We start from the raw sequence: 24,420 nt of genomic DNA on the forward strand, positions 1-24,420 counted from the left end.
CCATAGGTTTCATGGAATCCAGGCCTACATTAAACATTGGCTACAACTGTAGGCTGAACAATATAACCGCTATTTTTATGTTAAAATCTTATGTAATGCATTTTCTCCATTGTTTTCTTATGGTATGCCACTCTGGTAGTCCTACATTATGGTCAAATAGCCACAGTAGCCTGTGTTCACAGTAAACACGTGCCGGAAGTTGCACAGAATTTTCACAACGTTCAATCTTAGCAACTGTTTTACTACATGCTACTTTTGAGTTACTTTGCAACTACTTAGCATATTAGCTAACCCGGTTCCCCTAACCTTAACCTTTTTAGCTAAACCTTCCCCAACCCTAACGTTAACCATTTTAATTTACAATGATGAATACATCAAGATAACTAACTAGCTAATATGAAGTTAGTTAGCTGGTGATATTTAATTCACTTAGCTAGATATACTAACTAGCTAACATTACATTAGTAGTTCATTTTTGTTAGCGTGCATAGTAAGTTCCTATAGCTAGCTAGCTGAAAATATATTTACTTACTTGAATAGGTTCTACCACAGCCTCCGTTTTCTGTGTCATTATAAAAACTAAATAATTGGCAATCTTCCCTATGTTTCCGGTGGTAGCAAAACGCAGCCGGCAATTGGAGGACTTCCACCCACCGAGCTTCCACCAGACAAACTCTGGTCTTCTAACATGGCATCTGGTGAGGTTGCTAGGTGATTTGAAACCACTATAGGAGATAACATTTTCTTTTTTGGATTGTAACCAATACGGTCAATGCATTCTATCACCTCCCACATTCCATTCCACTTCATATTGGGGTTTAATATCGGTTTCACTTTGTTTAAAAATGGATCCAATGTGTTAAAATCACTAAATGACATTCACAAAATGTGTAAGCTACAGCAAGGAGTCAGTGAGAAAATTGGAGGAACATTTTTAGACAAGTGTTTCCACAGAGCATTACTGCTACAACGCTGATGCTAGCATATTTTTCATTGAAATAACATGGCTGGTTAACTAGCTACTGCACCATTAGAGACTTCTGACTAGCCTGTAACTAATGGAAGAGGAAAGCCTATAGAACAATAACAACTAGCTAGTTATATCAGATAGACATTTTCAGTGTTGCTATCCTCGAAGCAAGCAAATAAGTAATTTAGCTCGTCTAGTCGGCTTGTTTCACTGGGCAGTTCGCGGCTGTGCTTCCCTTTGTAGTCTGTAATAGTTTTCAAGCCCTGCCACATCCGGCGAGCGTCGGAGCCTGTGTAGTATGATTCGATTTTAGTCCTGTATTGACGCTTTGCCTGTTTAACCTGTTGAGGATGGGGGCGCTGTTGAGACTATTTATGCTAATTGGGTAATTTTTGAAACGGCTTCCCACAAAATCCTTGATCGTACAATATGCATATTATTATTATTATTGGATAGAAAACAGTCTATAGTTTCTATAGGAGTTGAAATTTTGTCTCTAAGTGGAACAGAGCCCATTCTACAGCAATTTCCCTGACATGGAGTCAGATTTCAGAAATGTTGGCCACTGTTCTGAAGTCAGTTAAAAGGGCACTGTTATTGCTATGACTATACGGACACTTCTTACGTCTTCCCCTGGATGCCTTTACGTGATGACGATTCCAATGGGGTCGATTGCGCGTTCACAGGCCCTATAAATAAAAAAACCCTGTAGCTAGCAAGTCTTTTCTTGGTGCGTAACGCGCGTGGAGGACACCGACCCGCCCCTGTTCCAAGCGTTAGTTTAGCCTGTTATATTTCTCCGGTCATCTTTTCACTCGTTATAGGAGTTAAAAACATCATAAGGTAGTTAATTTAAAGCGTTTTATAGCAATTTATATCCGTTTAGTGCGATTTTGGGACATTTATTTTTGAAACGATGTGAATAGCTGGGCACGCTTTTCAGTTCATCCCGAACGCAGTTGGCATTTCCACATGGCAAGAGGACAGCTTTCCACCAAAAGACGATTACTCCCAAGAAAGGATCCTTTGCCCAAGATACTGATGGAAGAACAGCTCAAAGTAGGACATTTTTATTATGATAAATCGTGTTTCTGTCGAAACATTTTAGTGGCTTAGGACGCCATGTTTTTTGACGTAGCTTCGCTTGGCGCAAACTGTATTGAAAAGTAAGGATAAATTAAAAAATGTCATTCCGCAATTGTATTTAGAATTAAATTGTCTATCAATCCCTGTCCACCCTATATTTTTTAGTCACGTTTATGAGTATTTATGTATAAGAGTAGATCACTGTCTAAGTGGCGCAAGGACATTTTCTGACCAGCTGAGCTACATTTCACATTGTCTAACCATGATTTTGGTGGCTAAATATAAACATTTTCGATCAAACTCTATATGGATTGTGTAATATGATGTTACAGGAGTGTCATCTGAAGAATTCTGAGAAGGTTAGTGAAAAAATTAATATATTTTTGGCGATGTTGACGTTATCGCTCACTTTGGCTAGAATCAATGCTGGGCTGCTATGTGCTATGTGCTATGCTAATATAACGATTTATTGTGTTTTCGCTGTAAGACACTTAGAAAATCTGAAATATTGTCTGTATTCACAGGATCTGTGTCTTTCGATTCGTGTATGCTGTGTATTTTTACGAAATGTTTGATGATTAGTAAGTAGGTAAACACGTTGCTCAATGTAGTTTTTCTATTCCATTTGTGACGGTGGGTGCAATTGTAACCTATGCCATCTACCTGAAATATGCACTTTTTTCTAACAAAACCTATCCCATACCATAAATATGTTATCAGACTGTCATCTGATGAGTTTTTTTCTTGGTTAGGGGCTATAAATATCTTAGTTTAGCCGAATTGGTGATGGCTACTGGTGTTGGTGGACAAATAAAAGATGGTGGATTATGCTAATGTGTTTTTAGGTAATAGATGTACATCTTTACATATTGTGTCTTCCCTGTAAAACATTTTAAAAATCGGACATGTTGACTGGATTCACAAGATCTGTGTCTTTCATTAGCTGTATTGGACTTTAATGTGTGAAAGTTAAATATTTTAAAAAAAATATTTTTTTTGAATTTCGCGGCACTGGTTTTTCAGTGGGGGGGGGGGGGTGCCGCTAGCGGCACGCTGATCCTAGACAGGTTAATGGTTTGACGGAGGGCAAAGTGGGATTTCTTATAAGCTTCCGGATTAGAGTCCCGCTCCATGAAAGCGGCAGCTCTACTCTTTAGGTCAGTGCTGATGTTGCCTGTGATCCATGGCTTCCGGTTGGGGTATGTATGTACAGTCACTGTGGGGCGATGTTATCGATGCACTTATTGATGGAGCCAGTGGCGTACTTCTCAATGCCATTGGATAAATCCCGGGAGATATTCCAGTCTGTGGTAGCAAAACAGTTCTGTAGCTTAGCATCGGTTTCATCTGACCACTTTTTTATTGACCAAGTCACTGGTGCTTCCTGCTTTAGTTTTTGCTTGTAAGCAGGAATCAACAGGACAGAATTATGGTCAGATTTGCCAAATGGAGGACGGGGGAGAGCTTTGTACCCGTCTCTGTGTGTGGAGTAAAGGGTGGTTAGGGTTTTTTCCCTTCTGGTTGCACATTTAACATGCTGGAAGAAATTAGTAAAACGGATTTAAGTTTCCCTGCATTAAAGTCCCCGACCACAAATTGAGTTTATATATAAATGTCTAGAATATTTCAATTTTTGGGAATCTCTTTTAAAATGATTTAAAGTTATGTATAGTAACCCTAGGTGTAAAATAGTAAATAATGTCTACATCTCAGAAAGTTTTAAACTATCTAGAGGAGTAAAACAAGGTTGTCCACTATCGGCATATCTATTTATTATTGCCATCGAAATGTAAGCTGTGAAAATTAGATCCAACAATAATATTAAGGGATTGGAAATATGTGGCTTAAAAACAAAGGTGTCATTGTACACTGATGATTCATGTTTTCATTTAAAACCACAATTAGAATCTCTCCACAGCCTCATAGAGGATCTAGATACTTTGCTATCCTCTCTGATTTAAAACCAAATTATGATGTGTACTATATTACGCCAAATTATTATAAGTGTACTATATTACGTATTGGATCACAAAAAAATGTACATTACCATGTAGTTTACCAATTAAATCTCACTCAATTTTTTTTATAGAAAGTTAGCAAAAATAGATAAGATCTTGCTACCATGGAAAGGAAAATACCTGTCCATTTGTGGAAAAATTTCCCTGATTAACTCTTTAGTCATATCACAGTTTACCTATTTGCATATGGTTTTGCCTACACCTAGTGACTTGTTTTTTAAATTAAATGACCAAAAATATTCAATTTGATTTGGAATGGTAAGCCAGACAAAATTAAAAGGGCCTATTTATATAACAAATATGAAATGATTAAATATTAAAGTAATAGACTTCTCACTAAAGGCATCAATCATACAAAAGTTATACTTAAATCCAAACTGGTTCTCTAGTAAATTGGTAGGAATGTCTAATCCTATGTTCAAGAATGGCCTTTTTCCATTTATTCAGATTACAACTGCTCACTATCAGTTGTTTGAAAAGGAAATCATCTCCAAATTATCGTTATTCTTTAACTTCTTTGATATAGGGGGCAGCATTTTCACTTTTGGATAAATTGCGTGCCCATAGTGAACTGCCTCCTAATCTGTCCCAGATGCTAATATAGGCATATTATTATTACTATTGGATGGAAAACACTCTGCAGTTTCTAGAACTGTTTGAATGATGTCTGTGAGTATAACAGAACTCATATGGCAGGCAAAAACCTGAGAAAAAATCCAAACAGGAAGTGAGAATTCTGAGAGTGGTCGATGTTAAAGTCATTACCTATTCAATTCCCTGTAATATATGGATCTGTTTGCACTTCCTACGCCTTCCACTAGATGTCAACAGTCAGTAGAACGTGGAATGAAGCTTATGCTGTGTTGTGGGACCGGATGGGAGGTGTTTGAGTCAGTGGTCTGGCAGAGTGCCAGTTCTTGGTCACGCACTTTCCTCATGATATCGTCATGCGTTCCATTACTTATAGAGACTGAAAAGAATGCCCCGGTTGGAACGTTATTGGATATATATGAAAACAACATCCTGAAGATTGATTCTCTACTAAGTTTGACCAGTCTATTCGACTTGTCGGACGAAAACTTCAAAAAGTTATATTACGTTTGCCTGTATCTGCGCAAGCGTTTGGACATGTGTACTACACATGCTAGCAAAATTTGCTAATTGGACATAAGTAATGGACATTATCGAACAAAACAACAATTTATTGTGGAAATAGGATTCCTGGCACTGCATTCTGATGAAGATAATCAAAGGTAAGTGAATATTTATGATGTAATTTCGTATTTCTCCAACATGGCGGAGAAATGTTGTTAAATCTGAGCGCCGTCTCAGATTATTGCATGGTGTGCTTTTTACTAAAGTTATTTTTAAATCTGACACAGTGGTTGCATTAAGAACAAGTGTATCTTTAATTATATGTAAAACATGTATTTTTCATCAAAGTTTATGATGAGTATTTCTGTTATTTGACGTGGCTCTCTGTAATTACTCCGGATATTTTGGAGGCATTTCTGAACATGGCGCCAATGTAAACTGAGATCTGTTATCGAACAAAACATAAATGTATTGTGTAACGTCATATGAGTGTCATCTGATGAAGATGTTCAAAGGTTAGTGATTAATTTTTTCTCTTTCTGCTTTTTGTTACTACTATATTTTGCTGGGAAAATGGCTGTGTTTTTCTGTGGCTATGTACTGAGCTAACATAATTGTTTGGTGTGCTTTCCCCGTAAATCCTTTTTGAAATCAGACATGTTGGCTGGATTCAGAACATGTGTAGCTTTAATTTGGTGTCTTTCATGTGTGATTTCATGAAAGATTGATTTTTATAGTAATATATTTGAATTTGGCGCGCTACATTTTTTCTGGATTTTGGCCAAGTGGGACGCTACCGTCCCACCTATCCCAGAGAAGTTAAGCCACTAGATTAAAAGGCCTGGGTGGTACTCCTACATGTCTTTTTTTAATTAACAATCACATATCAAAGGGCTTGATGATACCAAAGTGAAAAACATGAGTGATTTTATTGTGTAATTTCTGCATTTGAAGGTTGTTGGACGGGAAATAGTGAGCGGACTGTACTAGGTACACAAATACACACAAACTCAGGCACACACATGCACATGCAAACGTAACCACACACACATACAGACACGCACGCACACACACAAACACAGGTCAGTCTATGAAGTTCCTCCCAGAAGATATTTGTTCTACTAAGGGCAGCAGGGAGCAAATATTGTTTGTATTTTTCATTATTGATTGTTCAAAGAATCTATTCTGAAGCCTTGAAAGTGATTTCTATTCTGAAGCCTTGAAATAAATGTGCTATTAATATATGTCCCACTAGTGTACTTCTTACTAATGCCTCATGTGAGTCAGTGAGGTGAACAGTGTACAGTGAGAAAAGTGTGCAGTGTACAAAATAAACAAATCTTTACATTTATGAGATATACTGTAAGAGGAGTTTCATGAGACAAAGACAAGGTCCAACACTTAATTTGGAGTTCAAGTCACTTTTCTGATAGTGGCTCCAGTGCAGGGCAATGCACAGGCCTTTTGAGGCTGTGCACAAAGCATAAGCACATTTGTTTCTGCAAAATAAACAAATAGCAAGCTAGTTACAGTGCCTCCTAAAACATGATTGACAAAAGGAAAAGAGGGTGGGCTATCAGATGATTATTGATGTTAATGATAGTTATCTAGCCTGATTTTTTTCACTGATTCTTATTTATCTTCAATGTTCTTAAATAATAACTTCAGAATATATTATTCATAATCTTCTAACTCAAGATATTCTACCCCTCTTTCTCCCCAATTTCATGGTATCCCGTATGGACTCAGGAGAGGCAAATGTCATGTCAATCCTCTGAAACACAACCCAACCAAGCCAACACTGCACACTTAACCCGGAAGCCACACCAATGTGTCAGAGGAAACAGCATGCAACCATGTAAGCGTGCACTGCACCCAGCCACCACAGGAGTCACTAGTGCACAATGACATCCCTGCCGGCCAAACCCTCCCCTAACCCGGACGACGTTAGGCCAATTGTACGCCGCCCCATGGGTCTCCCGGTTGCAGCCGTCTGCGGCAGAGCCTGGACTCGAACCCACAATCTCTAGTGGCACAGCTAGCACTACGAGGCAGTGCCTTAGACCACTGCACCACGCGGGAGGCCCTGCTAGTGACTTTTTTTTGCTAGAGTATAGACTTCCTGTGTTGCTGCAGCCGACTGAGGAAGGGATGGAGATGGATTGAAGCGAGGGTCATTGATGCAGCCGCTCCTCTCTGTCTTTCTGCCTGCCTATGCTGTGCATATCAGCCAACTAAACCAAATATTGATGATGTAAATCAAGTGTTATCAAGTGCTAATCTGTGCTATCAGTGCACGTGCCTGCTCCAAGTGCACTGTTTGTGTTCGTGTAGTCTAATGACTCTATTCATTCCAATTAGGAAGCAATGCAAGGCTACAACAGAAAGTCTTCCACATTGATGTCAAATGAAAAACATGACACTTTGTGGTTGACAAAACACTAACTGATCTTTGCAATACTGTGGGTCTTCTCTGGGCCTTTCCAGAGTCTTCTCTCATTCTACCTCAAAAACCCCAACCACCGCTCCATCCCCCTCAATATGAATGCAGACAACAATCACTATTACTAGGGGTTAAACTGGAAAAAATTATTTATTGAGTTTGTATACACTTAAAAAGTAGAGCTTGACACATTATTTTCATTAAAAACCTGTCAGTTTAAGGATGCTCATCACTTCAAGGACTTTCAAGTTGCCACTCGACAAAGATGATATCAACAGTTCCTCCTTAGGCCATACTCACGTAATATACTTGAATGGAGACTGTCAAAGAGGCCTTGGTGAGAGAGGTCAGCAGAAGACTGAGTCAGCATTACAAATGGCACCACATTCCCTATATAGTGCACTAAGTTTGACTAGGGCCCATTGAGAATACATAGGGAATAGGGTACCATTTGAAATCAGGGATTGAAAGAGGCAAATAGCAAATGAAGTGCAACAGAGAGTCTTGAATTACGATACACTTCTACTGTCCACGTGTAAATCAACACACACTCCTCGACCACCAAGAGCCCATCATAAGGGAAACCTATATGACTATGCTAACAGTGCAGAAGATTGCGGAGCTAAGTGGCTCTATTTGTTTAGCTGAGAAGGCTATGACTAGAGTATCCCCAGTGATGTGACTGCAGCTGCCGCAGAGCCTGAAATACTTAATGATTCCAGTCAAAGGATGTAAATACTGTGACTTATCAGGACGCCTCAGAGTCACAAGGAGTTAACTTCTCTAGGGTAGGGGGCAGCATTTTCACGTTTGGATGAAAAACATACCCAAATTCAATTGCCAGTTACTCATCGCCAGGAGATAAGATATGCATATTATTAGTAGATTTGGATAGAAACCACTCTGAAGTTTCTAAAACTGTTTGAATCATGTCTGTGAGAATAACAGAACTTATATAGCAGGCGAAACCCCGAGGACAAACCATTCAGATTTAATTTTTTTTGAGGTCACTGTCTTTTCAATGAGTTTTCATTGGGACACCAGATTTCTAAGCAACTTGCTTGCAGTTCCTACGGCTTCCACTGGATGTCAACAGTCATGAGAAATAGGTTGAGGTTATTCCTTTGTGTAATGAAGAAATACGGCCATCTTGAAGTCGAGGCACTCCTGGTGTCCTCGACATGCGTTTCAATCAAACAGAAAGCATGCTACATATCGTTTTAATCCTGTATTGAACACATATTATCCCGTCTTCAATTTTATCGACTATTAATGTTAAAAAATACCTAAAGTTGTATTACATAAGTAGTTTGACATTTTTGGGCAAAGTTTAAAGGTAACCTTTAAAGGTATATATATGTATATATGTATACATACATGTCGTCATGTTTGAGCAAGTTGGAACCGGTGTTTTTCTGGATCAAACGCGCCAAATAAATGGACATTTTGGACATATATCGACAGAATTAATCAAACAAAAGGACCATTTGTGATGTTTATGGGACATATTGGAGTGCCAACAACAGAAGCTCGTCAAAGGTAAGGCATGAATTATATTTTTATTCTGCGTTTTGTGTCGCTCCTGCAGGGTTGAAATGTTTTCTCTCTTTTGTTTACAATAGTGCTATGCTCAGATAATAGCAACGTATGCTTTCCCTGAAAAGCCTATTTGAATTCTGACATGTTGGCTAGATTCACAACCAGTGTAGCTTTAATTTGATATCTTTCATGTGTGATTCAATGAAAGTTTGATTTTATAGTAATTTTCATAGTCATTCATTTTAATGTGCCGCTATGCATTTTCTCAGGCTTTTTGCCAAGTGATACAGTAGCGTCTTGCCTAAACTCAGATTTTTGGATATAAATATGAACTTTACCGAACATAAAATACATGTATTGTGTAACATGAAGTCCTATGAGTGTCATCTGATGAAGATTATCAAAGGTTAGTGATACATTTTATCTCTATTTCTGCTTTTTGATAATGCTCTCTTTAGCTGGAAACATGGCTGTCTTTTTCTGTGACTTGGCTCATTACTTACATAATCTTTTGGTGTGCTTTCGTCGTAAAACCTTTTTGAAATCGGACACTTTGGCTGGATTTACAACAAGTGTAGCTTTAAAATGGTGTAAAATACTTGTATGTTTGAGGGATTTAAATTATGAGATTTCTGTTGTTTTGAATATGGCGCCCTGCAGTATCACTGGCTGTTGATGAGGTGGGACGCTAACATCCCACCTACCCTAGAGAGATAGGTAATGACAAAACATACCCATTCTGTCACTGACATGGAGTCTAAAAGTTCAGTCTGTAACACAGCAATTTCATAATTGATTCATCATACTGGAATTCATCATAAAGTCAGGTCTACGCAGTACACACACACTATAACAAACTATCCTGGGCAGAAATGTACACACACTACCCAAGACTGAAATCCTAGCAACAGAAAACCAGGCCCCGAATGAATAAACATACTGGGTCATGGGGGATATGCTCTGTTTGTTTGAAACACTTTCCAAATTTGCACCCTTGGTATTTCTAGGGGAATGGCAACCTTAAAATGTATGTCATCCATTCTGAAATTTAATCAGAGTTTAAACTGTTTACCAACTGTTTGGTGGCTGACATTTGTTGAAAGTGGCCTTTAGTAAAAGCCCTAGCCAATGCATGAATGGCTTTGGTGATGAGGCTGTGAAGTAGTCACATCTCCCGTTAGACTAAAAGGTTCCTTCTTACAGTGCATTTGTAAAGTATTCAGACCCCTTGACTTTTTCCACATTTTGTTACGTTACAGCCTTATTCTAAAATGGATAAAATAATTGTTTCCCCTCATCATTCTACACACAATACATGACATAGCAAAACCTGTTTTTTATCAACTTTTTCAAAAAATATAAAGAAAATAAACAGATATACCTTATTTACATAAGTATTCAGACCCTTTGCTATGAGACTCGAAATTGAGCTCAGGTGCATCCTGTTTCCATTGATCATCCTTGAGATGTTGCTACAACTTGGTTAGAGTCCACCTGTGGTAAATTCAATTGATTGGACATGAATTGGAAAGGCACACACCTGTCTATACAAGGTCCCACAGTTGACAGTGCATGCCAGAGCAAAAACCAAGCCATGAGATCAAAGGAATTGTCCGTAGAGCTCTGAGACAGGATTGTGTCAAGGCACATATCTGGGAAAGGGTACCAAAAAATGTCTACAGCATTGAAGGTCCCCAAGAGCAGTGTCCGCCATCATTCAGTGTCCTCCATCAAGTTTGGAACCATCAAGACTCTTCCTAGAGGTGAGCGCCCCCTGTCCAAACTGAGAAATCGGGGGAGAAGGGCCTATGGTCACTCTGAAAAAGCTCCAGAGTTCCTCTGTGGAGATGGCAGAATCTTCCAGGGCAACCATCTCTGAAGTACTCCACCAATCAGGCCTTTATGGTAGAGTGGCCAGATGGAAGCCACTCCTCAGTAAAAGGCACATGACAGTCCGCTTAGAGTTTGCCAACAAGCACCTAAAGGACTCTTAGACCATGAGAAACAAGATTCTCTGGTCTGATGAAACCAAGATTGAAGTCTTTGGCCTGAATGCCAAGCGTCACATTTGGAGGAAACCTGGCACGATCCTGTGAAGCATGGCGGTGGCGACATCATGCTGTGGGGATGTATTTCAGTGTCAGGGACTGAGAGTCTAGCTATATTGAGGGAAAGATGAATGGTGCAGAGTACAAAGAGAACAACGACCCTAAGCACAGAGCCAAGACAACACAGGAGTGGCTTCGGGACAAGTCTCGAATGTCCTTGAGTGGCCCAGCAAGAGGCCGGACTTGAACCCGAATCTAACATCTCTGGAAAGCAAATAGTTGTGCAGCGACACTCCCCATCCAACCTGACACAGCTTGAGAGGATATGCAGAGAAGAATGGGAGAAACTCCCCAAATACAGGTGTGCCAAGCCTGTAGCGTCATACCCAAGAAGACTCAATGCAGTAATCGCTGCCAAAGGTGCTTCAACAAAGTACTGAGTAAAGGGTCTGAATACTTATGTAAATATGCTATGTTTATTTTTTAAACTTTAAAACTTGCTTTGTCATTATGGGGTATTTTGTGTAGATTGATGAGGAAAAATAACAATTTAATACATTTTAGAATAAGGCTGTAAATGGCCTGCATACTTTTTGACCCAAGTTGTCTCTTCTAATGTGAGCTTCAGAATATTATTATATTATTATATTAATTAAGCCGCTAATTGATGAATTTGAAAATGAAATAACTTATTGTTTTGGTGGTGTCGATGGTGGTGGTGTGGATGGATATGGACAGAGAAGCCAATACATTACCCATAGGGGAACCCCAGGAGGATAAACACATGCAAATCACTGTGACCATTGTACAATGTGAATTTTCAAAACAAGATGACAAAGAAAGAAAACAATGGTCCCTATTCAATCAACCCATATGTAGATAGAGACCTGCCAAAACATATTGTACAGATATTGCTATAGATAGATATCTGTCAATACACGTTGTACACATATTGTTTTGGCAAAAGTCTATCCCCATGTCATGTGACATAAGTCGATAACACATTTGTTCTTGGAATTCAAGAGGGCATGTTTGAAATCATGTACTCAACCAAATAATGGCTGCGCAAAACAATTAGAATGCCAACCACATTTAAATTTCAACTTGCTTCTCAATGTTGGGAAGAATGGTATTTATTTTATCTCGGTTAACTGTTTTGATTGAATAGTGCTCAGGTAAAGAACCATTCTGCATACACAAAAGACCTGAGTAAAATTGTCTGTGGATGTGGATAGCTCAAGCATTAAAGTGGATAATGTGACTCCTGTGTCATTATTACTGAAAAAAAACAATTGTTACTGAAACTTGATACCTGTGACTGAAGAGAACATGGGGGATAATAATTGAATTATCGTTCACATAGTCTACAATACCACTACAATCCGATGGGATTAAAACCAACTCAAACAAGCAGTAACACTTCAAACAATAAGATACCTTTAACCTCATCATGAGAGGGCCTTTGGGAGGGGAGGCTCCATGATGAGCTACCTCACTCCCAGCCCCTCTCCCTGGAGTAGTTTCTAGGATATAATGTAGTGTTTTACACCTGTTGTATCCTGTGCATGTGGCAAATAAACTTTTAAACTTGAAATGAGCAGCATGGGTTGGCTAAAGAGGAGGGGATTTGAGCTGACACTGTCAGCTCTTTTCCCCTCCTCTCCCCTCCACTTCAGCCAACCCATGCTGCTCGTTCCACAAAGGTTATTCGCCATTTGCACAGGATACAACAGGTGTAAAACAGAAGAGTTCAATTCTTACTGGAGTGGTTGAGGTGGGTTTATACATAAAAAGTGACTGGTAGTAGGATATACACTCAGTGGCCAGTTTATTAGGTACAGCATCCCATTCACGAAAATGGTTCGTTCCTACATATAGTGAGTCACGTGGCCGTGGCTTGCTATATAAAGCAGGCAGACAGGCATGCAGTTACTGTTTGATTGAATGTTACAATGGGCAAAACGAGTGACCTAAGCAACTTTTAGCGTGCTATGATCATCGATGCCAGGTGCGCCAGTTCCAGTATCACAGAAACAGCCGGCCTCCTGGGCTTTTCACACACAATAGTGTCTAGGGTTTACCAAGAATGGTGAGACAAACAAAAAACATCCAGTCAGTGGCAGTCCTGTGGGCAAAAACAGCTTGTTGAGAGGTTGGAGGACAATTGCAAGAATCGTGCAAGCTAACAAGCGGGCAATAAACAGGCAAATAACGGCGCAGTACAACAGTGGTGTGCAGAATGGCATCTCGGAATGCACAACTCGTCGTTCCTCGTCGCAGATGGGCTATTGTAGCTTCCACTCCTATCAGTTAAAAACAAGAAGAAGCGGCTCCAGTGGGCACGCGATCACCAGCACGGGACAATTGAGGAGCGGAAAAACATTGCCTGGTCCGACAAATCCCTGTTCCTGTTTTGTCATGCTGTGGGCAGAGTCAGGATTTAGTGTAAGCAGGATGAGTCCATGGCCCTAACTGGTGTCAACGGTACAGGCTGGTGGAGGTGGTGTATTGGTGTGTGTAATGTTATCCTGGCACACGTTAGGTCCCTTTATACCAATTGAGAAAACATTTGAACATCACACCCTGAAGTATTCAGGCTGTTTTGGAGGCAACGGGATGTCCCACTCGGTACTAGATGGGTGTACCTAACCAACTGGCTAATAAGTGTATCTGTAAACAGGGCTGAAATGTGACTAGTAGCTGGAATGTATGGCAATATATTATTGGTAATATATACATGTAAACAGGAGTAATAGAGACCAGTAGCTGGATAAATAGATACATACTAATGGCAATCAATAATCAATGGACAGCACTATAATGGGGTAGTAAAAATAAATCCAGTCAATAATAATTTTAGCAGCAGCTGAATGTCTGAATGGGTAGAGATCTGTGGATGGGCATAGAGTCAGTGTGGATAGTCTGTGGGAGAGGGAGAGCAGTAGTTGTCAGCCTTTTAACAGTCTTATGGCCAGTGGATAGAAGCTGTTTCGGAGTCTGTTTATCTGAGCCTTGATGCACCAAGTACAGGAGGCAGCTTAGCCCACATCCCTGGGGCCCCATGTGTTGAGGGTCAGCGTGGCCGAGGCGTTGTTGCCTACTCTCACCACCTGGGGTCAGCCTGTCAGAATGTCCAGGATCCAGTTGCAGAGGGAGGTGTTCAGTCCCAGGTTCCCGAGCTTGGTGACGAGCTTGGATGACACTATGGTGTTGAACGCTGAGCTGTAGTCGTTGAACAGCATTCTCACATAGGTATTCCTCTTGTCCAGGTGGGAGAGGGCAGTGTGGAGTGCAATTGAGATTGCATCATCTCTATATCTGTTGGTGCAAATTGGAGAGGGTCTAGGGCAGGGGTCTCCAACAGGTAGACCTATGAGTAGCTCAACAAATTATTCTGAAAGTACATGCAATTTTCACGTGTTCCACGTGCAAACTGTCATAAACAAATCTCACAAGTATCAGACACCGCAAGCTCCCAGCTACTATTTAACCCTGGTTAGCTACTATTGGCTTAAAAAGGCAAACTTAACACAATATCTGCCAATCCAGCAATATTGCTCCTTTCTGTCTGTGTGGTGCGGGCATTTGTCTATCACTCCGTGTGTAGCCAGTAGTGATAGGTCATTCGCGAACGGACGGCTCTTTCTGAAGGGCTCTTTTTGGTATTCATCGGGAAGCGAATCACATAGGTGAAAGAGTCGTTCTTTCGGCTCCATGATTTGCATACGTTTACTATTACTTTTGAGCTCCACACAGCGATTATCTGCAGATAAATTATAAAAAACATTCTCTGAAGATGAGGAGAAGATGAGGAGAGAGCATCATTCTGGTCCACACTGCTTTTTAAGATAAAAAATTATCTGAACTCACATTTCATAATCTGACGTAATGGTAGGCAACGTTTTATGATTTAAAATAGAGATTTACATTGTTTTCATAGTTTTAGGTCAATTTCTAAGCATTACTGAACAAAGAGACATTTGGGAGCCAAATGAACAACTCTTTTAGGTGAACGGAGCCAAATGTTCCGGCTCACAGAAAAGACTAGGAATGCCTATCACTAGTAGTCAGTTGATGTGATATCTGTCTTGTTGGTTAAAATACATACTTTCCCCAAAATCGTCTTAGTTAAATGTTAACTGCAAAGTAGGCTTACATGGCTGATGTATGTAATGAGTTAGTACATCATTTGTATCTATTATTTGTTATTTGCACACTTTTCCATAAAATGAGTAAAGAGCCATCGCTCGACCAGCACATTAGATGTCACACTAGATGAGAAATTAGGGACAGATGCGCTATTAATGGGAAAATACATAAAAAATATATAAATGTGGTCTTCTGATGTGATTTAAGCATTGACTTCGACTCAGAACATCCTATTCCGTTGTTTCTCTATGAACAATTGTAATTGTGAAGGTGAAAAACCCCAAAAATCTAAAACGAGGAAAAATAAAACTGAGAAAACTAAATTTAGGAAAAAAATGCAATAGAATTTGGGGGGGAAAAACAGGGCCCCCATTATTTTACCATGTAACCTACAGAAAACACAGTCTACTACTTTCTCTTGTACACTAAGGGCCTAGGGAAGAGTTGCAGGGGAGAGGAGAAGAAAGCTAGAGAAAAATGTGTAACTCGTGTGTCACGCCCTGGCCTTAGTCATCTTTGTTTTCTTTACTATTTTTAGTTAGGTCAGTGTGTGACATGGGGGATGTATGTGTTTGGATTGTCTAGGGGTTTTTGTATGTTTATGGGGCAGTGTCTAGTCTAGGTGTATGTATGTCTATGGTTGCCTAGATTGGTTCTCAATTAGAGACAGCTGTTTATCGTTGTCTCTGACTGGGAACCATATTTAGGCAGCCATATTCATTAGGTAGTTTGTGGGTGATTGTCTATGTCTATGTTGCATGTTAGCACATTGTTTATATAGCTTCACGTTCGTCGTTTATTGTTTTGATTAGTTTGTATAGTGTTCTTCGTTTGCCGTCTTCAATAAATAGAAGAATGTATTCTAACCACGCTGCGCTTTGGTCCTCCTCTCTTCCACCATACGACGATCGTGACATCGTGACATCTTTCATATTTTAAAAGTAACATCAGGCTAGAAAATGTTGGAGATCCCTTGTCTAAGGTGTCTGGGATGATGGAGGTGATATGTGCCATGACCAGCCTTTCAAAGCACATTATTGTCATTGTGGCAGGTAGCCTTAGAGTTCTTGGGAACAGGAATGATGGTGGTCAGCTTGAGACATGGGGATTACAGACTGGGACAAGAAGAGGTTGAAAATGACCGCCAGCTGGTCTGCACATGCTCTGAGAACACGTGCATTGAGCATCGGAGCCGGTGTAATAGGATTCCACCCTGTTCCTATATTTTTCTTTTGCGTGTTTGATGGCTCTGCGGAGGTTGTAGCGAGACTTATTTTACTTGTTTGTGTCCTCAGCCGTGGCCTTGGGGTTGTCCTTTAGTTTAACGTGTTCCTCGTTACTAATCCAGGGCTTTTGATTGGGGAAGCAGCGAACCTTTACTGTGGGGACAACGTCTACGATGCATTTCCTGATGAAGCCCGAGACAGATATGGTTAGCTCGTCGATGCTATCGATAGAGTCCCAAAACATATTCCAGTCAGCGCTTGCAAGGCAGTCCTGCATTATACTGTTGCCTCCAATTTGGAGGACCATTTCTCTATGGAGGTCATCACAGGTACCTCCTGTTTGAGCTTCTGTTTGTAAACAGGACATGACCTGATTTGGAGGGACAATGGATGGCCTTGTATGCTTGCTTGTGGGTTGAGTAACAGTGGTCGTGTTGATAGAAGTTGGGCATCATGTATCTTAGTGACGCGGAATTAAAATCGCTGGCAACAAGAAAAGCCGTTTCCGGGTGCATGGTTTCCTGCTTTTTTATAGCCTCATAGCTAAGTGTCAGCTTGTTATGTGTTGTCCTGAGGTGGAATATATACAGCAGTCACGATAACAGATGAAAACACTCTCAGGAGGTAGAAGGGTTGGCATTTGACCATCAGGTATTCCAAGACGAGTGAACAATAGGTCAAGACCTACTGCACTAGAGTCTGCACACCATCTGTTGTTGATGAAGAGACATACCCCTCCCCACCTGGATTTGTCTGAATCCAATTACCTGTCCGCTCGGAGAATAGTGAATCCATCGAGTTGGATAGCCATGCGGGGTGTCTTGCCCGAAAGAAACGGATGATATCTCAGTTACAATAGTCCCGGAGGTCATCCATCTTATTGGCCAATAGAATGGACGGAAGTGGTGGCCAGTTTTCCCTTTGCCTTAGTCTCAACAGGGCGCCCGACCTTTCCTCTTAGGTAGCACATAGATTGGATCGGAGGTACACTAAGAGCCCAGGACAGATCAGTCAAAGTCGAAGCCAAAATGTAGGTTATTAACTGCTGATCTGATGTTCAAAAGTATTTGTTGATCATAAGAAATGATAGCAGATACATTTCATGTATTTTCTAGGGGATAAAGGCCAAAATAATCACAAAATAGTTAGGTTTGGTCAGAACTCTCAAGACGGCAGCCATAGAGTACGGCACTATCTCATGGGTTCGTGGTAAGTGAATGGAGAGAGTGAGTGGATACGATTGGGACTGCCCTCTCAGTGGAGGCACACTGTAGCACGCCGGGCTGTAGGACGCTAATACATTTGAAAGGGAACCTCTAACAGAATGCTAATGAGGGAGCTGATCTTAATTTCTCAGACACATGTTCCTGTGTGTGTGTGTCTGTGTGTGTGATAGTGTGTGTGAATTCTTCAAAATGTAATGACTGTCGTTATATGCTTATTGCAGAGTATGTTTGCCACCAGAGTAAGAATGCTTCATCTAAGTACTAAAGGGTGGAAAGCATCTTGCAACTGGTGGTGATCAGTAAAACCCAAGCTGCAGATCCATTTGTTTTGAAGTTACAGACTACCTGTTGATAGAGTTAATACAAAATGATGTGTACTTTGCTTAGTTGTGAACTCAGTCCAAGTCTACTTTAAGCTCAACTTTCCAGCTGCTCATGCACAGATGTTTTACGATCTCCTGCTTCTATAGTTGTGCCCGTAGTTTTGTCTTTGGCAGGAAAAAGCATGCATAGTACTGCCCTGGAAGCAGCCATTAAGGGAAGAAAGGGGAAAGAAGTTTAACCATGATTTGGATGGTTATTCAGGCTTTCCGCTTTTGGAAGCGGGCTCTAAAAATAAGTGAGCTGCAGCACAAGGTCCTGTCTGTTGTGCACTACAACAGTCCATTTGATGTGAGCAAGCACTCTGCCTGCCCTGAGGGTTGATGGGAAAAGCACTGTAGCCACTGAAACAGACCTTAGGGAACGGAGGACACTGCCGTGGTAGGCTCTCATCAACAAAGTCAGTATAACACAGGGTACGTTGTTCAAAGTTTGTAAAATGGCTTTAAAAAAAAAATGAGTTCTGTACACATTCAGGGAAGTGCACCCAAGACACAAAATCTAAAGCTTAGACACGAAAGTTGACAACTAATTAGGCATAAAATTGATACTGAATCGCATGCCTACTTAGATAACTAATTCAGCCCAGACTCCACACTGGTACTTGCAAATATTTTGTCACTCGATCACCCTGTGCACAAAACGATAATCACCACACACTGACGTAATGTTAACCGCCGAGCGTCTGTTAAAGTGTAAGCGCTACACTGACGACGCCATTCCCACTTGCTTAAATATGCGTGTCACCAATTTGCAGTTGACACTGTGTAGTTTTGAGTGTCTTTAATGTATGTTTTCACCGGCTTGCTGTGACTGCAGGTTATTCCAGGACAGTGCACTTACCCCAGGCATAGTGCCAAGGCATAATGAGAAATTTGCTTCTGAATTTCACAATCTGCCAGAATACATTAAAGCCAAGCAGGGCTGCAGATGCAGTGGCGGCAGAATCATCCAGGCCAAAGTGATGACTTCCCATTTCCCTCTCATAATATCATATATCATACTGTTTCTGCTTAGAAAAATGACCAGATCCCACTAGGGGGTCTGTCAGATTGTTTGCAAACAGATGTCAAATTATGGCTATCCATGGCTGGCACAGTGGCACTATTGACTCAGTATAGATCATTATTAAGAGTGACTTACTGTGTAATAACGAACAGCCTATAAGTGTATAGATATTCTTACTCTAGAATTGCGGGCACAGAAGAGTCCAAAATGATGATGAAATCACACTACATTATTTTGGCATAATTGCGGTCATTAATTTTGTCAATTCACATACAGACTGATACATGAGTGCACGCGTACATCAATATGGAGACAGTGACTCAATCCCAATACCTCGGTGGGGGAGTGGCACTCGAAAACAGAGCAACTAGTGATAGGGAGAGATAAATTAGGCCTTGGGAAAGGGACATCACTACATCACTCAAGCACATTAGAGACTGACAACTGATACCACGCAATTTGTTAAATGACAGGCATTGTATTTTTTTACAATGCCTGTACTGGCGGTAGTAAAAGCTTTTTCTTATATTTCTCATGCTACAAATACGTACTTACCATATGAGCAACAAATGAAAACAGCAGATGATGAAGCCTTGCTGCCCCAGCAGCCGTGCTGCTGCTCCAGTTTCAACTGTTCTGCCTGCAGCTATGGAACCCTGACCTGTTCACCGGACGTGCTACCTGTACCAGACCTGCTGTTTTCAACTCTCTAGAGACAGCAGGAGCGGTAGAGATACTCTCAATGATCGGCTATGAAAAACCAACTGACATTTACTCCTGAGGTTCTGACTTGTTGCACCCTCGACAACTACTGTGATTATTATTATTTGACCATGCTGGTCATTTATGAACATTTGAACATCTTGGTCATATTCTGTTATAATCTCCAACCGGGACAGCCAGAAGAGGACTGGCCACCCCTCATAGCCTGGTTACTCTTTAGGTTTCTTCCTAGGTTAGGGCCTTTCTAGGGAGTTTTTCCTAGCCACAGTGCTTCTACACCTGCATTGCTTGCTGTTTGGGGTTTTAGGCTGGGTTTCTGTACAGCACTTTGAGATATCAGCTGATGTAAGAAGGGCTATATAAATACATTTGATTTGATTTGAGAGTCTTGGTGTTGCAGAGCTTTATGGGAGTTTTGATAACCACGCAATAGGGAGTCTGCATTTCGATTCACTTCGTTTTGAGGGCCAACTAGAGGGCTGAAAAGGCACTACCCCTCACTCAAAGTTGAATTGGAACACCACTCCGACTCAATGCGGCTCGCGGGATTGCGCAAAACGGAGTGGGATGGATAAGGGGAAAGGGAAAGATTGGGATAGAGCCAGTAAGTTCTTCTTCATGACATTACTAGGAGGACTAGCGTGTCTATCACGCTCAGCCACGAGGTCAGAACTTCCTGCCATGTCAGACACAGTGTCATGACAACCTTGATTTTAAAGGACACCCTTTTGATCCTGGGCAACATGCATCGCCTCCAGGAATCAACAGATCTGATTGGTCAGCCGTGCGATGGGGTGAAAGGCTGAGGTTTGGGAGGGATACCAGGTGGGGCTGGGCGGTATACCGTATTTTACTATATACCGGTATTGATTTTTTATTTTACCTTCTATAACGGTATTTGAATGTTTGGTTTGTTAAATGTGATATGCCGTGTGTAACGTCCCTTTTTATAGTTTACGCGCTACTTGAGTCATTCCTCTCCACTCTCTCTCTCGCTCCATGCCATGTTCCACACAGATCTAGCTCCGCCCCCGGTCACTCACTTTGTTGAAGCACCTTTGGCAGAGATTACAGCATTGTGTCTTCTTGGGTATAACACTACATGCCTGACACACCTGTATTTGGGGAGTTTCTCCCAATCCTCTCTGCAGATCCTCTCTCACCGTTGCCGCTTGCTATAGACCACCCTCTTCCCCCAGCTGTGCTCTGGACACCATATGTGAACTGATTGCCCCCCATCTATCTTCAGAGCTCGTGCTGCTAGGTGACCTAAACTGGGACATGCTTAACACCCCTGCCATCCTACAATCTAAGCTTGATGCCCTCAATCTCACACAAATGATCAATGAACCTACCAGGTACAACCCCAAAGCCGTAAACACGGGCACCCTCATAGATATCATCCTTACCAACTTGCCCTCTAAATACACCTCTGCTGTTTTCAACCAAGATCTCAGAGATCACTGCCTCATTGTCTGCATCCGTAACAGGTCAACAGTCCAACGACCTCCACTCATCACTGTCAAACGCTCCCTGAAACACTTCAGCGAGCAGGCCTTTCTAATCGACCTGGCCCGGGTATCCTGGAAGGATATTGACCTCATCCCATCAGTAGAGGATGCCTAGTTAGTTTTTTTAAATGCCTTCCTCACCATCTTAAATAAGCATGCCCCATTCAAGAAATGTAGAACCAGGAACAGATATAGCCCTTGGTTCTCTCCAGACCTGACTGCCCTTAACCAACACAAAAACATCCTGTGGCGTTCTGCATTAGCATCGAACAGCTATGCAAGTTTTCAGGGAAGTTAAAAACCAATATACACAGGCAGTTAGAAAAGCCAAGGCTAGCTTTTTCAAGCAGAAATTTGCTTCCTGCAACACAAACTCAAAAAAGTTCTGGGACACTGTAAAGTCCATGGAGAATAAGAGCAGCTCCTCCCAGCTGCCCACTGCACTGAGGCTAGGAAACTCTGTCACCACCAATAAATCCACTGTAATTGAGAATTTCAATAAGCATTTTTCTTCGGGCTGGCCATGCTTTTGTCATGACGTTGGCCTCCAAAGACACGACACTTTCCACCTGGCTACCCCTACCCCGATCAACAATACTGCACCCCCCACAGCAACTCGCCCAAGCCTTCCCCATTTCTCCTCCCAAATCCAGTCAGCTGATGTTCTGAAAGAGCTGCAATATCTGGACCCCTACAAATCAGCCAGGCTAGACAATCTGGACCCTTTCTTTCTAAAATTATCTGCCGAAATTGTTGCAACCCCTATTACTAGCCTGTTCAACCTCTCTTTCGTGTCGTCTGAGATTCCCAAAGATTGGAAAGCAGCTGCGGTCATCCCCCTCTTCAAAGGGGGGGACACTCTTGCCCAAACTGCTACAGACCTATATCTATCCTACCCTGCCTTTCTAAGGTTTTCGAAAGCCAAGTTAACTTCTTTGGGGTAGGGGCAGTATTTTCACGTCCGGATGTAAAGCGTGCCCAGAGTAAACTGCCTGCTACTCAAGCCCAGATCCTAGGATATGCATATTATTAATAGATTTGGATAGAGAATTATATATAGAACAAAAAAACAACAGCATTCAAATGATCACTAAGGATACTTAATGATAAAAAAATGATTTTATCTGTTTGGAATTAGCTTAATTAGCTTAATTGACCAATTCTGAAAATAGATATGGATGTGTTTAACGAAACAAATAAGCAGTTAGTGTGAATTTTCTTTACATATTGTACATGTGATCAGAGTGTTTAAATCTTGTAATTTGTTATCTGAAAATATGGTGACATTAAACACTAGCTCTTGTTTGTTTTTCATCCACACTTGTATATGAACACACATTAAGTCCAAACACTTACCTTGCCAACATACAAAGGTTCCTCGCCTGTGTACTCCTCCAGGACAAAGAACTGGTTCCATACCCAGCTGCGTTTGTGCCTGTGAAGCATCTCCCAGGGGCCCACAGTAGTGTGCTGCGCCTGGTTCTGGCCTCCAGAGGCGGAGATCAACCCCCAGCAGCCCAGCTCCCAGAGGGGAAACAGCAGAGCAAGGAGAGTTCCTGCTCTCCCCAAGCTTCCTGAGCCACACCACCTCATTTAGGCCCCCTCCAACAAGCACCAAGCACAGGAGAGAATAAAATCACACAGCGGAGAAGAAAATGTAAAAATCCTCAGGGCCTGCTTCCCACTGTCCTCTTGACCCAATGTTTTCCAAAAAAGAAAAAAGACAAAGAGGATATAACCTTGAAGAAGAGAGCTTTGATTGTAGAAAAGGGAAAAAGTCAAGCTCTGTGTATAGGACTAGGGCTGTTGTTCCTTGGTCTTGATTGTATACAAAAGCCTTGGTAATTCTCTCCACTTTGGAGACAGAGATTTGACATTGAAGGTGGATAGAGGGGGGGTCAATAGTGACAGGCAAGCTTGCTTCTTCACCACAGAGGTGGAGTAATTGGCACCTATCAGAACAAAGGGATGAGGAGAGAGAGAGAGAGAAAGACAGAGCGAGAAAGAGAAAGAGAGAAAGAAACTGCCGTCAGCAAAATTGCCTCGGTGACCGCAGTCACTTTAGACAGCAAGTAATGTGCTTGCTAAAGCAATGATAACGACATTTTTCAACCACTGTTAAAGAAATTGACCAAAAATGAAAATATGGTAAATACAATCAACATAACATCCTGCAGGGGCCCATATACGTAATTCTACATAATATTCTGCATTCCCAATATGACAAAACCAAATTGGGTTAGGTGAAATGTTAATAAAATATGAAGGAGGCAAAATTACCTGTTTTTTCAATGTACACAAGCAAAGCAATTTCTACATTCAGGGAAACAATAACGGGTGGTCGGAATAACAATTAAGTGTCGTTCAGCCTTCTTTCATACTGAATTCCCATTACTGAGGCTTTACCTTTTCCAAGGTTTTTATCTTTGTATAAGAGCAAAAAGTAATAGCGCTATGGCTCTCCACCTGACGGTAACAAGGCACATGATCTGTGTGGTAAGCCCTCATCCACAAGATAAAACATTTATCTGAACTGTCAGCAACGCGACAGACTGGCTCCAGTTCTGACCTTTACACCCCGTAGTCTGTTTGTGTGTGTGAGGACTGCGGAGTGCCGCATAAGATTATGCAATGGGATCTCTGCCTGAGCTACTGAGCCACCATCATACTGCTGTATGGGAATGACAACCAAAAACCAATCATGCAATTAGGAACTAGTGGAAGTAGTGAAATAGACTTATGACCAACTGTTGTCTAGGCCTTCATCACTCCTTATCTCAGTGACACCATCTTTGGAGAATTATTAACTAAGAACCATACTGTGACTGTGACTTCATCACTTTAGTCTGACGCGAAGGATATACTACTTTCTCGGGAAAGGGTCAAAATCCCCGTCATTTGCGTAAAGAAAAGATAAAAAGGGAGCGGAGGTTGGGCTACCTTGTGAGAATTCATAGGCGAGTGAGTAAACCTCCATTACCATACGTTCTATTGGCC

At 41.3% G+C, this 24,420-nt stretch overlaps 1 protein-coding gene across 3 annotated transcripts in view; it reads right to left on the minus strand.

The window, feature by feature from the left end:
• The window catches only part of LOC129822717 (cadherin-7-like), a 159,881-nt gene that overhangs the window by 126,372 nt on the left and 9,089 nt on the right, over window positions 1–24,420 (minus strand). For all 3 annotated transcript variants that reach the window (XM_055881043.1, XM_055881042.1, XM_055881045.1), the window contains exon 2: window positions 22,780–23,375. In XM_055881043.1, coding sequence (XP_055737018.1) covers window positions 22,780–23,016 — 237 coding nt within the window. In that variant the 5' untranslated portion in view covers window positions 23,017–23,375. The remainder of the gene's footprint in view (window positions 1–22,779; window positions 23,376–24,420) is intronic.

The sequence above is a fragment of the Salvelinus fontinalis genome, chromosome 25, assembly GCF_029448725.1.
Source record: "Salvelinus fontinalis isolate EN_2023a chromosome 25, ASM2944872v1, whole genome shotgun sequence".
In the NCBI taxonomy this organism is placed as follows: Eukaryota; Metazoa; Chordata; class Actinopteri; order Salmoniformes; family Salmonidae; genus Salvelinus; species Salvelinus fontinalis.